This window comes from Agelaius tricolor, unplaced genomic scaffold (genome assembly GCF_023055355.1).
Source record: "Agelaius tricolor isolate 1412-34295 unplaced genomic scaffold, bAgeTri1.0.p SCAF_3, whole genome shotgun sequence".
NCBI classification, from domain to species: domain Eukaryota; kingdom Metazoa; phylum Chordata; class Aves; order Passeriformes; family Icteridae; genus Agelaius; species Agelaius tricolor.
The window spans coordinates 7,684,399-7,699,414 of NW_027269263.1; the positions used below are offsets into that span (position 1 = coordinate 7,684,399).

A 15,016-nucleotide genomic window follows, 5' to 3' on the forward strand; every position below is an offset into this window, starting at 1 on the left:
TGAAAAAGAATTTTTTATTATTTATATGGTTTTTAATGAATTTCCATGGATTTATGAATATCAGCATATGCCATTGCTTAGATAAAACTTTCTATATTATCAAAATTTTTTCGGTTCTCATCTACTTGAGGGAGTGCTTTTGCTGGTAGTTTGGCAAGCCTGAAGGAATTTGGTATTGAAATTCTCAAGGATTTCCATACCCAGTGATGTGTAAGGGAATAAAAGATATGTAAATAAAAACATGGAGCTGTTGCCTTTGTTCCTAAGGATGTGGCTTTTGTTTCTTTTCTACAAGTGCTAAAATAGCTGTTAAATTCTTGTTGAAAATTACTGTTTGTCTAAATATTTTTCCCCACTGCCCTGCATTTGAAAAAGTTGTAAGGACTAAGAAGGAAAAAAGGTTTTCTAAAAGGTTATTTCCCACTGTAGCTTTCAGTCAGATTTATTAGCTATTGAATGGCTTTTTCTTAGCCCTGTAATCTGTAAAAAACCAATTCACTTTTTCTCATGCATCAAATGAGTAGGTATTGAAGGAATTTTTTGGTGGACATTATAAGGGGAAAAGAGGAAATATATGGGGATTATACATCTGTCATGTCTTTTCATTGTCCAATAAATTTGTTCTGTGCAAGATTGCCTCTTGGTTCATATCAAATTTGGAAGCCTAACTGACTTTTTCCTCCATGGCCCCTTTGTGAGCTACTTCTGTACACAATGAAAATCCTGATAAATCTCTGTGATGTCTCTTTATAAATGCACCACTATCACTCTAAGGTTTCCTAGTCTTTCTTTTTTCCTTTCCCACTTCCAAAATGCTTTTTGCATCTTCAAGAACAACCCTGTTGCTTGTTGCTCTGAACTGAATCATGGTTTTGTTTCAGATCTAATTGTAAATACAATTGTTTTGTTTACAACATGTATTTGGCATCTTATCTGTAAGAAATAAAATATCATATCTAAAAAGAAAGATACAATCTTCAAACAAGGTTCAATATTCAAAGCTCCCACTTTTCCTTTATTTTTATTAATGCATTTTTCTCCTCTCCTTTGTCAATACTGCTATAATTACTGTTGCAACTTTCCAGCCCTTTACTCCATCACACTTTCTCTGTTAAACAGGCTATAAACTGCTTTTTGCCTCTGTTTCAGGGTTTGCTGTTGTTTCTTTTTCCTCTGTTTCTTAATCACTGTTTATAGTATTTGTTACCAGAAGATCAACTTTTACCTATATTGGCATTGCCTGCCCTTCTTCTATGATTTCTTTTTTTTTTTTTGTTTTTACTAGGGAGGATTTTAACATGATGCAATGATAATTTAACTTCCTTGAAGTTTAATTTCTTTATCCTCAAAGCTCTTTGTTAAGTGTTTACGATATACAGAGTGTAATGTGTTTATGATATACAGAGCTTTGTGTGCATTATCAGTTAAGAGAATACAAACTATTACGTTTATCAACTCTCTTTGTCCACTTGTTATTTTCTTCATCTTTTACAAGGGTTGCAGAGTCCTGTGGAGGAGTCTGAATTTGAAATATTCCCTCTATTGTGTTTCTGAAGCACTTAGCAAAGTGGCATATTTTTAAATATAATTTCAGAAATAACTTTTTACGACTCCATAGGATTTTGATTGGTTCAGTGCTAATTTTTGGAAGATAAAATGGTTTTTCAGTAGCAGGCCTGGACTGTGGTAACATTGCTCTTTATGTTCAGCATTTTGTGGACTCATACAAGAAGTTGTTGGTGTTTTTTCCTCTATTTCCCAATTCCTAACTGAATAGTCAATTGATAACATGGTATCACACAATGTGCTGGAGAGGAACTTGCTCCTCAAAGGGCCTCTTTTTCTCTTCCTCTTGCCTTTATTGTTCAGCTTCCAGTGGGAGTGTGTGCTTACATTTCTCTCAAGAAGGCAGCAGACCACTATTTTCAGTTTTACATTTTTGTTTTTCCACCATCTTGCAGAAACTTTCGTGTAGCCAGTGTTTGCAGAGACACATTAGAAGAAAATTCTGTGTAATCTTGAATGTGTGAGGAAGGACACAGCTCAGTAGGGCTGAGTGGAAAGAGATCCCTGCCATTAGATGAGTTTATTTTTAATATGCTAGCAAAGTCTGGAAAAGGAATAGTTCACAGCATACAGACCTTAACCATGTCTGAGTTCAGAAGTAGATTGTAGTAGTTTGTAACCACAGACATTATAATTTGAGGGTTACTATTTTCTGAAAAACCACTAACATTGCAGTCTATGGTTGCATTTCCTAGATAAAGTTTAGTGCTGCCACCTGATCCTTGTGTGGAAACAAAAGAATTTTCCTATAAAATTGCAAAGCAACATATGGCTTGTTTTATTTTTTAAATACTGTCTGGAGTTCTCTGGTGTATCAAGTACACTGCTTTTTCTTTCTGTCTTCATACAGATTTATATGTTGTGATTGTGTGGTTGTCATTCCTAATACAGGGTTGACTGTGATTTGTCAATTGAGTATTTGAATATCAGTATTTTATTTTTGATTAGGTATTCTTAATCTTCTAACTGGTGTCATGTCAAGCACATGTGTAGAGAGTCACGTAACGAAGGCAACTTTGTGACTATAATTTGGTACTCCAGCCACTGATCAAATATGTAAAAAATAAAGGGAGGAGAGAGAGAAACTGCACCTCAAGTGCCATTTTATGGAGTGTTCTTCCTTACCTTCTTACAGGAAACTGGGTTTTTCCATTTTCTTGAGTCTATTAAAACAGCACTAAGAGGCTCAGATACTGCTCTACCCTTTCTAGTTAAAGAATAAATAAGGGACAATTTTTACCTTTGCAACCAAAATCTAAGTTAGGCTAGAATCTAAAAGTAGATATAGCATTAGAGGAAAGAGCAAAGAGATGAGGGAAAGGTAGACACATGCTGAGAGAATGTACCTGCAGCTAAGGCTTTGTTCAACAGTAATAGGTAATAGCTGAATTTAAATACCTTTATATTAGTTGATAATTTACTCTAATGACAGAAATAGAGCAAAGACAGGCAGTGACTGAGTACCTAGAGGAGAGCACTTAGTGGAAGGTCATATCAAAGAAGTGAGGATTCTTGTCACAGAAGGAAAAACTAATATAAATGATGAGATCAAAAGGAAACGACTGAGTTGACTAGGGAACTGTTGTGCAGTGTCTCTTTGAAGACTTTGAAGTTCACTCTGAACTGAGTGAAAGGGATAAAAGAGTTTTCTTTCCATTTATTGATATCACAGCAAAGCTGTCTTTTGACAGTCTGGAGAGTCATTGTTTCACAGGACTCTATGTTTGACCATTTTGAACTGCAGGCATGGGACAGTGCAAACCACATCAGCCAGCTCAGGAGCATGGTCAGAGGTTGTAGGGTTATGTTTTTTAAGACATAACCTGTGCAGAAAGCTGTGTGTTTTATGGAACTGTTTGATTCCTCCTGAATCCAGTCAGCAGGGTAACATTTCAGCTCAGATGAGAAACAGCTATTGGGATCTCAGAGAAAACAGATCTGTATGATTCATCCTGTGAATAATCACAGAAAAACCCCAACAAATCAAAAGTGTTGTGGACAGCTGCCAGCAGTCTGGTAAATCCAAACGTTGGGATGAAGCCCACTAAAGCAGGAGTCTTTTTGTGCAGTCACACATGGAGATTGGCCTGTCTGGTGGCCACAGGACCTCTCTGGTGACAGTAAGTGTTGAGGTGATTTTAAGGTGGTAACAGGAGGTGATCAGTGTCTGAAACACTGAGAGAATTGTTTATAAATTGGGAAGATACATCAGCACTTAATTTGGATAACTAGAATGTGGTGGATGAATCACAGAATCACTTAGGTTGGAAAAGACCCTTAAGATCATTGAGTCCCTCTGTTAACCTCACACTGCCAAGGCCGCCACTAACTCATGTCCCCAAGTGCCACACCTACACATTTTTTAAATTCTTCCAGGGATGGTGATTTAACCACAGCCCTGGGGACTTGTGCCAATTCCAGAGGAAATGAAAAAGAATTCTTTCCAATTTTACTTTTACTGCTTTAATGTCAGTGTAATGAACTAGTGTTCCATAAGGGTATTGCTAGTGGTTTCTGTTTTCTTGCATTTTATTAATAGACTTGTAGAATTTAATTGTGTTTTTATTTGGACTTTATAGTCCAAATACTTATTTGGACTATGTAGGGTTTCAAGTATTGTATTAAGGATACTTAACATCAATTGATTGTTATTATTTTATGGGTGTAAAATTTTCTAGATATTAAGATATAGCACTTTATCAGTTCTGTAATTTGTTTTGAAGAGTTTAATGGGATAGATTATGGGATTTTTTTCCATTCTAACACAAGACAGTATTTTGGGACCTTTTGACAAATTAAACTGGCATGAGACTATAATTATAAGAACAGCATATTTCTGTAATATGTAATTTTCTGCTACTTTTTCTGTTAGTCTTGCCAGAGTTCTGTAGTGAAAGAAACCTTTTTCTCGGAATTTTTCTTTGGTAAACTGAATTAAAAAAGAAAAAATCATAATCACTTTTCACAACTGATTTTCATGTGTACTGCATTCCAGAACAGTGGGGACTACAAAGTTACACATTTTAAATTTGGGATTTTAGACATTTTCTGCTATAAAAATAGCAAAAGTGTAGTTTTGCAGAAACTATTCCATTTTGGCTGAAATAGACCAAACAACTAAAGGTAAGAAATAGAGCCTTCTTTTTCAGTTGAATAACTTCCACTGAAGGGACTTTAAAAAAAAAAATTAGTTTGATCCAATTTGGTGAATTATTAATTTTGTACACTAATAGCAGATTGTGAAATATACAGATGAATTATGCAACTTCATAAATATCTTGTATTTCCAAAACCTTAGAAGTCCACCTGTCCTCCAGCCAACCTTCCCCACTCCCCCAAATCCAATATGTGTCATAAAATGTCTGTATTGCTCTGCAGTCAAGCAAGCCTGTAAACAAATCTGTGGGTAGTGCAGTGTTATGTCTAACCAGTGAAGAGTAATAAGGAATCCATTTATATTTACCTTTGATTTTCTTAAAGTTTTGATTTAAAAATTAAAAAAAAAAATCATAAATCATGCATCTGAATAAATACACTGGAAGTCATGTTGTGTTCCTGTTTGAACCACTGAGGTTTTTTTCGATTTCCTGCTTAATTCTTCAGGTGCACCACTAGTGCTTCTGTTTCTTCCAATTTGGAATGTCTAGAACAAAGACATAGGAATTGCCACTTTCTCTCTGATTTCTGAAGCACTCTCCATCTTTCTCTTGATCTCCCTGAAAAATCATTTAAGATCATGTGATTGCTTTTACTGGGTGCTTTTTTTGCTTTCTGAGAATGTTGCATTTTCAGGATTTAAAAGAAGCTGAGTCTTGTCATTTTGTTCTCCTGAATCTTGGAAACAGAACACTTGGATTAATAATGTCACTGCCTATTCCATGAGTGGCCTTGGGAAGCTGGGACTTCAGTTTTGGGACAGTTTTGTGACTTTAGCCCAGAAATTTGTTTCCTTAACCAAATACTGCAGGTGATGGAGGGATGTTTTAAGAAGTGGTTCTTGGCTTTCTCTGCTGTAATGCATTTGATGTAGAGTAATGCTAATTTAGGGGGTGGGGGGTTGGGTACCTTTTGCTGCTTTTTACTGCGGTGTACAGAATGTCCCTGGCAATTCCCAAAGTTTGGAAGCAAATTAACGATTTTGACAAGTTTTTGTAAAAGTTTACACAAAGCTTTGATAATTTGTATCACAGGTTAGAAACTGAGGTTGGTGTTGTGGCAATGGCTCAGAACTGCATCAGGGGAGGTTCATTGTGAAGCTCTCCTTTAGGAGAGGGTGGTCGGACACTGGGAGAGGCTTCCAGAAAGCTGGTCATGCCCTAAGACTGTCAGTGTTTCAGAGGCTTGTGGAGAATCCCTTAATAATTTAATTCTTGGGCAGCCCTGAAGGGCCCAGGCAGCTGGAGCAGATGATCTTGTAGCTCTCTTCCAGCTGAAGTTGTCTGGCCTGATAACAGCAACTGGTAAATCCCTGCCATCCCTGCTCCTGATGGAAGGTAAAACCTGAGTTATTTTCTGCTCTCAGGGAAGATTGTATTTCTATTAATGTAGCTTTAAAGTGATTATTTCTCTCTTTTTTTTCCCTCTCTCTTACTTACCCTTTAGTACTAAATTTATTGATTTTTATAAAGCTACTGCATACATTTAGGATAACTATAACTGGGAAAAGAGTGTAGAGGCAATAAAAAATTAGCAGGAGCAAATGGGATGACCTTTTATCACATTTGTGACTTTTTTTTTTTTTCATGTACACTTACATGCTTTTCTTTTGGAAAGGAAATTGTCAAGGAAGCATTAATGGAGGAGCAGAAACGAAGTGAAAAGGCAATTGAAGAAGCAGTGAAAAGGACAACAGAGGAACTGATGGAATATATGAAAGAGCAGAAGAGGGTGAGTTACCAGTTCATGATGGGTTTCATCATGAACTGAGAAATTGATAGAGTTTGCTAAACCTCAGACCTCTCTTAAAATTCACAGGAAAACTGAATCAGGAGTTAGGTCTTCAAATCTTTCACTCATTTTTTCAAACAATTTGTTATTATGATACCTTTCTTCCTATATATTTGCAGACTTTTAAGGCCGTTACAAGCTGAAAAGCAGACATTAATGGTTCAGTTAAAATTTATAGCATTTCTTATAACATAAAGTAACATAAAGATGGGGCATAAATGCTCTCTATCATGTTTAAATTGTGATCTGAGCTCAGATCATAGAAAACATTTCAGTACAAATAACAGGTGCTATTTTATGTTCACAAATGAACTTTATTGTGCAGTTTTTATGCACAGAAAGGCCATTAATTTTTTCCTCTCTACTCATATTATCTGAGAACCTGAAGATGTACTGGTATTCTATTAAGTGTGATTTATAGTCAGTGCATTGTTCTTGTTATGAAATGTTGCAATGTTCTTAAAGTTGTTTTCAGATCTTTTATTCATGCTATATCCTGGCAGTTTAATGCTTGTGTATAAACAGTAAAATGTAGCTCAAGAGACTTTGATTTGCTTTCAGTAGGAGGAGAAAAAAATAACACACTTCTCCCCTTTGAAGCTCTTTATGAAAACATAAGCAAAAAATAATTTTTAAAAACCTCTTTCATATGGCAGTAGCAGCCTGAGATCAAATTTCAGTATTCTCAATAAACAAAATCACTCAGCTTGAATCTAATGGGGAATGTTGTCCTGAGAAGGAAGTAGAAATAATGAGTTTGGCCTCTGCTTCTGTATTCCCTGCTTTTATATGTTTAATAATACTATGGGAAATAGGATTTACCTTCAGAAGTTTCACTCTGCTACTAGTTAGGATTGCAGCTGGGTGAGTTCCTTCCATTATGCTGTGTGTGGAGACATTTCCTTTTAGCAGGATTTGTTTGATTTGGAAAGACAATTTAAACAGAATCCAGTGCAAAACATGATCCATAAGGATATTTGAGCATATCTGAAGTCAGTCGTTTATGAAGGATAAGCTGTGGGGAAGGTGAAAGTAGGTCTGCTATTAAAATAACTTATCATAACTTATCATAAGTGTCATAAATGAATGGGTCAGTAAGGCCTCCAGTGCAGATATATATGAAAATATCACCTTCAAAGAAACAAAATCTTTGATTTATCTGGTAGGAGCATAAATTCCTTTCATTTCATAGAGCATATTCAAATTTTTCAGCCAACCTTTTTTTTTTTGATCAGTTGACACATACCCATTAATTAAAAAAAAAAAATCATACATAAGGAGAACTAGATATTTCTGGCATAAGATTTATAAAGACTGCCTGTATTCAGGTTGGAAGTGAAAGACTTGTTTAACTCCAAATCATGTAGCATAATAGCTTTTATATAATTGCATAAGAGGCAGAGGAAATGGTCAAAATTCATACCTGTAAGAGTATAAATATACTTTATGGACTGTGCTAAGTAGCAGCTTATGTAAGGAATTCCTAAAAAGAACTCAAGTAAATTGCCTTGTCTAGGATTTGGAGAGTTTTTTGGGGTTTTTTAGATTGACAGGGCATCCCAGGTACCAACTTGCATCTGTGTCGTGATTGTTTTGAAAATCTGTTTGACAATCTGTAGAACCCTTCAAACCATGGGCACAGCAGTGTTTGTAGTTGGTTAGCAGGAGATTATTTGAATTAGTAAAAAGTTGCTTAACAAAAAGCAACAATAGCATCGTGCTAAAATGCTGACAAGAACAAATGTAACTTCTTCTGTATTGAAGGCAAAAAAGTCACCAAAACTAGGGGAGAATTTTTTGGCATGTCTTTCCACCTTCAAAAAAAGAACACTAAAGCTAAAATAAAGAGGGAAAAAAAAGAAAAAAAAATCCTGATTGAAACAGGTATTTTCATACACTAAAGGAAGATGTGGCATGCATTGTAATTGTGCCATATGAACCCAGGTTTTTACAGATACATAGCACTATGTTGGCAGCAGTTCTAATTATATACTGCAGCCTTAGTTTTATTTTCTCTGTTCTATAATAAATGAAGATTCTTATAGTAGAAAAATGTTGGTTTTTTTTTTAATGTTGCCACAGCTAACACCTTAGGAATGTGGATATCTAAGATGTGAAGGAAATGTCAATCAGGAACTTAACTCTTTGTTATATCATGATTATCTCATAGCCACCACCATTCCAAAGCAGGCATCAAAACTGAGCTGGAGTCAGGCTGTCCTGTCTGTTCAGAGACATTTTTCATAGCTATCAAACTCGTAGAGGTTTATTTCAACATTTGTAACACCTTGAAGAATCTGTCTGAATCAAATTCAAATGCACATTAGCCAGAATTTTTTTCCCTAGCAAAGGTCCATCCACACTATGTCCAGAAAGTTATCTTTATTAATTGCCTGAAGGTATATTTGAATGTGTAGTCTTGCTTTGCCTTCATCTGCAATAAATATCAGGAAGGCAAAACAATGCTTCAACTTATTGCTGGTGGATTGGACAATGAGGGGACAGAGGTGAAGGGTAGCACACAGATAGAAAGGCACTTGGCTTGGCTTGGAAAGACAGGTGTCTGCCAAGGAAGGCAGGAGCCTCCCCTGAAATGGAGAATGTAAACCCCCTCCCTCCAAATTGTTATAAATTTTAAATTAAGGGGCTCTCAGGCAAAAAATATGGGAGCAGGAATAACATTTCTTTATTAGGGAAGAAAATAAAAAAATAAAATAAACGATGCAGTAAACTAAAACACCACTGACAGTCAGAGCACAACCTGACACCCTGTGGGTCAGGGGATTGGTAGCAGTCCAGTTGGAATTGTGGCTGCAGCCCTCCTGGAATGTCAGGTGTGGTTCTGATGGAGCAGGGATCCTGTAGGAGGGTGGAGTCTTCCTCTGAAGATCCAGTGGAAGAGGCAGCTGTTCCTCTGGGAAATCCAGTGGAGGAACAGTGCTGGTGTTCCAGAATCTCCAGATTATATCCAGGTAGGAATGCTTGGCTCCTCCCTCTGGGCAAAGCATCTCCCAGTGGGATGCTGTAGTTCTTATCAGTCATGCAGTGGCATTCAATAGCCTGTTATCAGCAGATGTCTCCCCAGAGGGAGGAGTGGGTGTGGAAGAGATAAAGAAAAAACTGCCCACTGAACAGAGGACAACTGCCATACAGATGGCAAATAGAATACAATTTGCTTGGCAATCCAGGACAGCACTGAAGTGGGGCTAAGTGGAAAGCCACTGCTTGCACTTCTGTCATACAAATAAATGTTATTTTTGGTTTGGATTCAATGCATATCATGTGCTATAGAGCTCTGTCTGAAATGCAGATGTAGAGGGAAGCAGAATCTTTCAGATTGGTTAGAATTGAGTAAAGAAGCACTTGTCCTTGAGTGTCCAAAGTCCATCTGTTTTGATGTAAACTCAAGTTTCACTGACCTATTTATCAGTATTGTCTTTTGTTGCCTCATGTTCACCATGCTGTAACCTCTGGCTCTGCATTGTGGTTTCTGATCACCTGAGTGCTCTGGAAGCACCCAGCCCTGTGAGGAGCCCCAGCACATTAATTGCCCCAAGATGCACTAATTGCCACATTCCAGCCCCTCAGGCTGTGCCTTAGTGAGTGCAGGAAGTGTTTGCCAGCTTTTTGCATTAATTGTTAACTATTAATCCTTAAAAAAACCCCAGAGCTGAACTACCTCATATAAGGAAATACTTCCACCAGCGTTCAGTATAAAAACAAACACTAGAATTTTTAAAGGATTAATAGTTTTATTTTGCTCAAACATCTTGCTGATGTGGTGGGATATATGTACATGTCTGTACATAGGCTCTCATGTGTAGGTGTGTACATCCAAGCTTGTGTTTGCTACCTGGGCATCACAGCAAGGAGTAGAGCCTCATGTCCTGTAAATTCTGGTTTAGGAGTAGAGCTCCCCAACCCTGATCCCTGGGCTGCACAGCAGAAGCATAGCAGTGCCCTTCCCTGACCTGTACAACTGCATTGCTTCTGCAATATTTTTGGTTAAAATCTGATTAATGTGTACATGCTCCTCTGTTAGGAGTAAAAAGATAGGCTGGGCCTATCCCTGCTCCACTTTTTATGGAGTTCACGTGGGGCTTTGGCCCATTTACTAAAATAGTTTGCTTCAGTTGGCTGATGATGAAGTAAGTGGATATAAACAAAGCTTTTTCTCAAATTGCAATTTGTAAGAGCTCCAAGGAACTTTCACATTTGTTGTTTGCGGTTCCAAGGTCGACTGAAATTTTGGAGGTGTGTTGCAAGCATATGTGACCAAAGGAGAAGTGTGATAATTCCTTGTGTAAAGGGGGCCCAGATCACAGCTTTTCCTTCATCCTCTGGTTGCACTTTGTCTCCTCTCCCTGGTCCAGGATGTGAAGGAGGTGCTGCCTGCACCTGATGGCCCAGGGAGATGGAGAGTGAAAGACAAGAATTGCTCTAAGGTAGTAAGGTGAATTTTCAGAATCCACTGGTCTGAGAGAAGCCAAGCCAGCTGACTTAAGAGAGTAATGCTTCATCTCTGAACTGAAAATAAGCTTGAAAAGAAATAGTAAAATAGCAGCTAAGCAATATCTGAATAGAATAATATCAGTATTGCAATGTATTAATCTCCTTGCTTCTTAATCTTATTTTGAGGCTGTGTGCTGGCCTTTTCTTTGCATTCATACTGTTGAACCTACAAATATTGTGCAGTTCTCTGTAACTCCTGCTGTTTTATGAAGACAATTCCTGAAATATATTTACATTTTATATGACTGGCTGAGACTACTTTTTAAATCAATTTGCAGATAGGAGGTAAAAGACACAAACAAACTTTATACTTTTTTTAATAACCGAATGAAAATATTGAAAGCTATGTAATACTGACTTAAGCAAATATTTCTGTTTGTCAGGGGACATCTATACAGACCAGAATGTCACCCAGAGAATTCTGGTAGAGTTTTATATTTCCAGGTGTCTCATAAAAATTCTGATGATCAAGGCAATTGATTGATCACTACTGTACTTCAAACTAAGATTGTGTATCCAATTATTTGTTGTTAGAAAGGTCAAGAAATTCTGTGCTCTGCTTCTTATTTTTTCCTACTTGAACAGTGTTCTGACTTCTTGAACATAATCTGCAAATGTTGAAAACTTTCAACAAAACTTTTTGTTTTAAACTAAGCCTTGTTAATTCTAAAATCACACAAATGTTAGGAAGTCTTGTAGAATAGAGGTTTAAAAAAGTATTCTGTTATAATATTCAGGAATTTTGCCTGTGGTGCAGGTTGCAAGTTGTTTATAAATGTCATAGTTCAGTAATTTACTGCCTATGCACTCCAATTGATTGCTTAAAATATTAATTCAATATGTTTTATTTATTTATTATATATTTATAGCAGACCAAAAAAGTGATCTAGTATTATTGTGCCTAATGAATTTTTGTGACCATTAGCTGTATAGAGATAAAAAATAATTCTTGAAGTTGGTATACAAAGGAGAGAGTAAGTTACAAGAGGAAAAGTTAAAGAACTTCTCTAAATCACAAAGATTCACTTCATGAGGTGAGTAGCTAGCCAACAAGCAAATTTTAATTTTTCCCTATTTACATTGACATTCATCTCCCCTCAGGAAAATCTTCTGCTTGTTTTCTGACAGCAAAGGGGAGGACATTAATCAGTCACCTTTTGTCTGCTAATTGTACACAGTTCTTGTTGGCTTTAAAGGACATATTTTGGTCTGTCAGGAAAAAAACTACATGTTAGGGCCTGAGTAACACTGGAATGACAGATCTGTTTTTAATGCAGCCCCTGTTTCCCTGAAGGTCAGACACTTGCCATAAGTGCACTCCCATCCTGATTTAAGGGTCGGATTCTGAGAGCAGAGATGTCACCATTATAACAAAACTCTCTGTACTACTGTGTGCTCCCATATGATTTGTGCAGCTGTGCCTCATAACCTTTAGAAGAAAACAGAACTAAACATTTCTCTGACTAATGTTTACCAAAATACTGCAGAATTGAGAATAGCCAGAGAGATACTCTTGGAGATACTTTTGTGTTTAATAGATAATTTTTTCTGATGCTACAGAAAATAAGGGCCACAGTATTTATATTTAAGAATCACTGGCAAGCTGATATAAGCCATGTCTGTCTCACAGGGAAGCAAAAAAAATCCAACAAGTTTCTCTTCTGATTTTGCATAGAGGAATTACCCCTTTAGTTTGGTAATAATGCAGGTGCTTTTGGAAAACAGAATTCCAGGCTCATCTCAGGGATGTGTGGGATGTGCCAGGACAGGCAGCTTGGCTCTTTGCCACATAACCAGAAGACCCAGAGTTATTTTTGCTCTTTTCTGAAAAAGATGTGGAATATTTGGAAAATGCTGTTTTACCCTGATAAAACACCTTTAGAGAAGGTCAGCCTATTCCAGCCAAGAGCAAGTCACACCTTTCCCCACTTTCAATGGGATTATTCTGCAGTGCAACAAGTATTTACCCCTTGGAAGGGGAACTGTGCATTTCATTCAGTGCACAGATGCAGTGTAGTCACAATGCTTTTGAAGGGAAGAAGAATAGTGATCCAGTTATATCCAAGGCAGCAGGACATACCTGACACAATCTGACAGTAATTCAGATTAAAACTGCTGATTTCCTCCATGGTTATCCTTGTTTTTCAGGGTTATTTCTAATAGCATGCTGTGTTTTTGGAGTGTATTTTGTATGCTTGTTTTGTCTGAAGGAAGCAAGTAAACCTTTGTTTCCACCTTTTGAGTAGGCTTCTAACTGATACACTGACTTTTGGGGTTGGCTATGGTACAAAAAATCCCATTCCAGGTTTTTTTTAAGTGGCATGTGCTATGTTTCATAATTAACTATACTCACACAGATCTGATTTATCATGAATCCACTTTTACAACTTCTTGGGAGGTTTTATGTTAGATTTTTTCATTTAGCAGCAAAGCCTGTTTAAAGCTATTATGAAAGCACATTTACCAATACATATTGTGGAAAATGATCTATTTTACAATTTTTATCACCCCTGTTATCTATGTAGATTTCTTTTCCTTAAAATGTGAAATATTTTCTGTGCAATTTCCTCATTCTTTGATATTTTAAGAGAAGATTTTCTGGCGAAAACTAATGTCTTACATTTAATTATGTAAGGTAAAGACTGAAAAAGAATGCATGAAGCTCAAGTTTAATTAGATTTATCCACCTTGTGGAAGAGAGGCTGCTGCAAATTCATTTGGGTTTTCAAATTGTCTGAGGAATTGTCTGTAATTCACTCCTGAAATCTGACCTCATGAGAAGATTGTGTGCACTTCTACATAGTTACTCTGTTATTCATCCATCAGAACTGTCACAGAAAGTGGTCAATTTTCTTAAGTTTTTCTTAAACAAACCTGACTGAAAATTCTCCCTTTACATTTCAAGCGCTGCACTTGAAATAACATTTTAGTTCTTTACAATATTGGCATAAGTGCCATAGTTATCATATAGGTCATATAGTCATTATAAAGACCTTGTAATTTATAACCCTTTTTGTAGTAAGAATTAGATCAAACTAATGAGGAAGGTCAGTAGAAGAGAAATAAGATGTCTGTCTGATGGCTGAAACTGGTTATGATTGTTAAGAAGGATTTGAAAACAATATTACTACCAGAAAACACCTTCAAACATCAGTTTAATTGGAAATAACTGTGGCTTATTGGCCCCTCTTATCAGACAGAAAAATACCCCATGTTTTTTCTTGCTATTGATTTTTAATTTCCTACATCCAAATGAGACTTTATCATTGTAGAAAAATCTCTATATGTAATTGGTGTTTCTGCCACTGAGGAAGTGTTAGGAGGCTGGACCCATTTTCATCTTACCCATACACCAATCTTCATGCTTACTGTCCTAACTGCAATCAAAGCAAATTTTTAAAATTAAAAAGTAGTTTAAACAGCAGTTTGGCTTTCTGTCCAACTAAGAATTGACATACACAGAGTTCAACTACTGGTTATCTATATTTTATCTTTTCTGAAATTATTGAATTGGATGCTTTCTAGGCTTTCATTATATGGGTAACATCTCTATTTAGATGAGAAGTCCTTGAACCTCCTGTTGTTGACTGCACCTTTGCTTTCCTCTCTATGCTTCCATGCATGATGGTAACTCCTTCATTGATACATCTACTGGCAGTAACCATTGCAACTCCACAAAATCTCCTCTTGAAAAGTGAATCCTAATGTAGCTTTAAACCCAATAGTTCAGATTCTTCAGGTGCTAATCTCATTTGGATTAGAAATTAGTGCTTTTGCTTTACTTAAATTGCCTAATTTTTTCAACTGTGCACATCCATTATTAATTTTATTTTAAGTAAATTTGCTAAATTATTTCTAAGAAAGTAGATAGTTACACAACTGACATGATGATGAATGGAAATAAAATAGGAAACCCCTATACCTGCCTTTCAGAAAAGTACTCCATGTGAATGTGAAACTATTGCTTTGGAAGGCTTCTAAATTACCTACA

The 15,016-nt window shown here is 36.5% G+C and overlaps 1 protein-coding gene across 2 annotated transcripts in view; it reads left to right on the forward strand.

Annotated features, from left to right (window-relative positions):
• CCDC91 (coiled-coil domain containing 91) overlaps positions 1–15,016 on the forward strand; it is a 114,634-nt gene that overhangs the window by 82,375 nt on the left and 17,243 nt on the right. For both annotated transcript variants that reach the window (XM_071422342.1, XM_071422343.1), the window contains exon 12: positions 6,340–6,453. In XM_071422342.1, the coding sequence (XP_071278443.1) occupies positions 6,340–6,453 (114 nt within the window). The remainder of the gene's footprint in view (positions 1–6,339; positions 6,454–15,016) is intronic.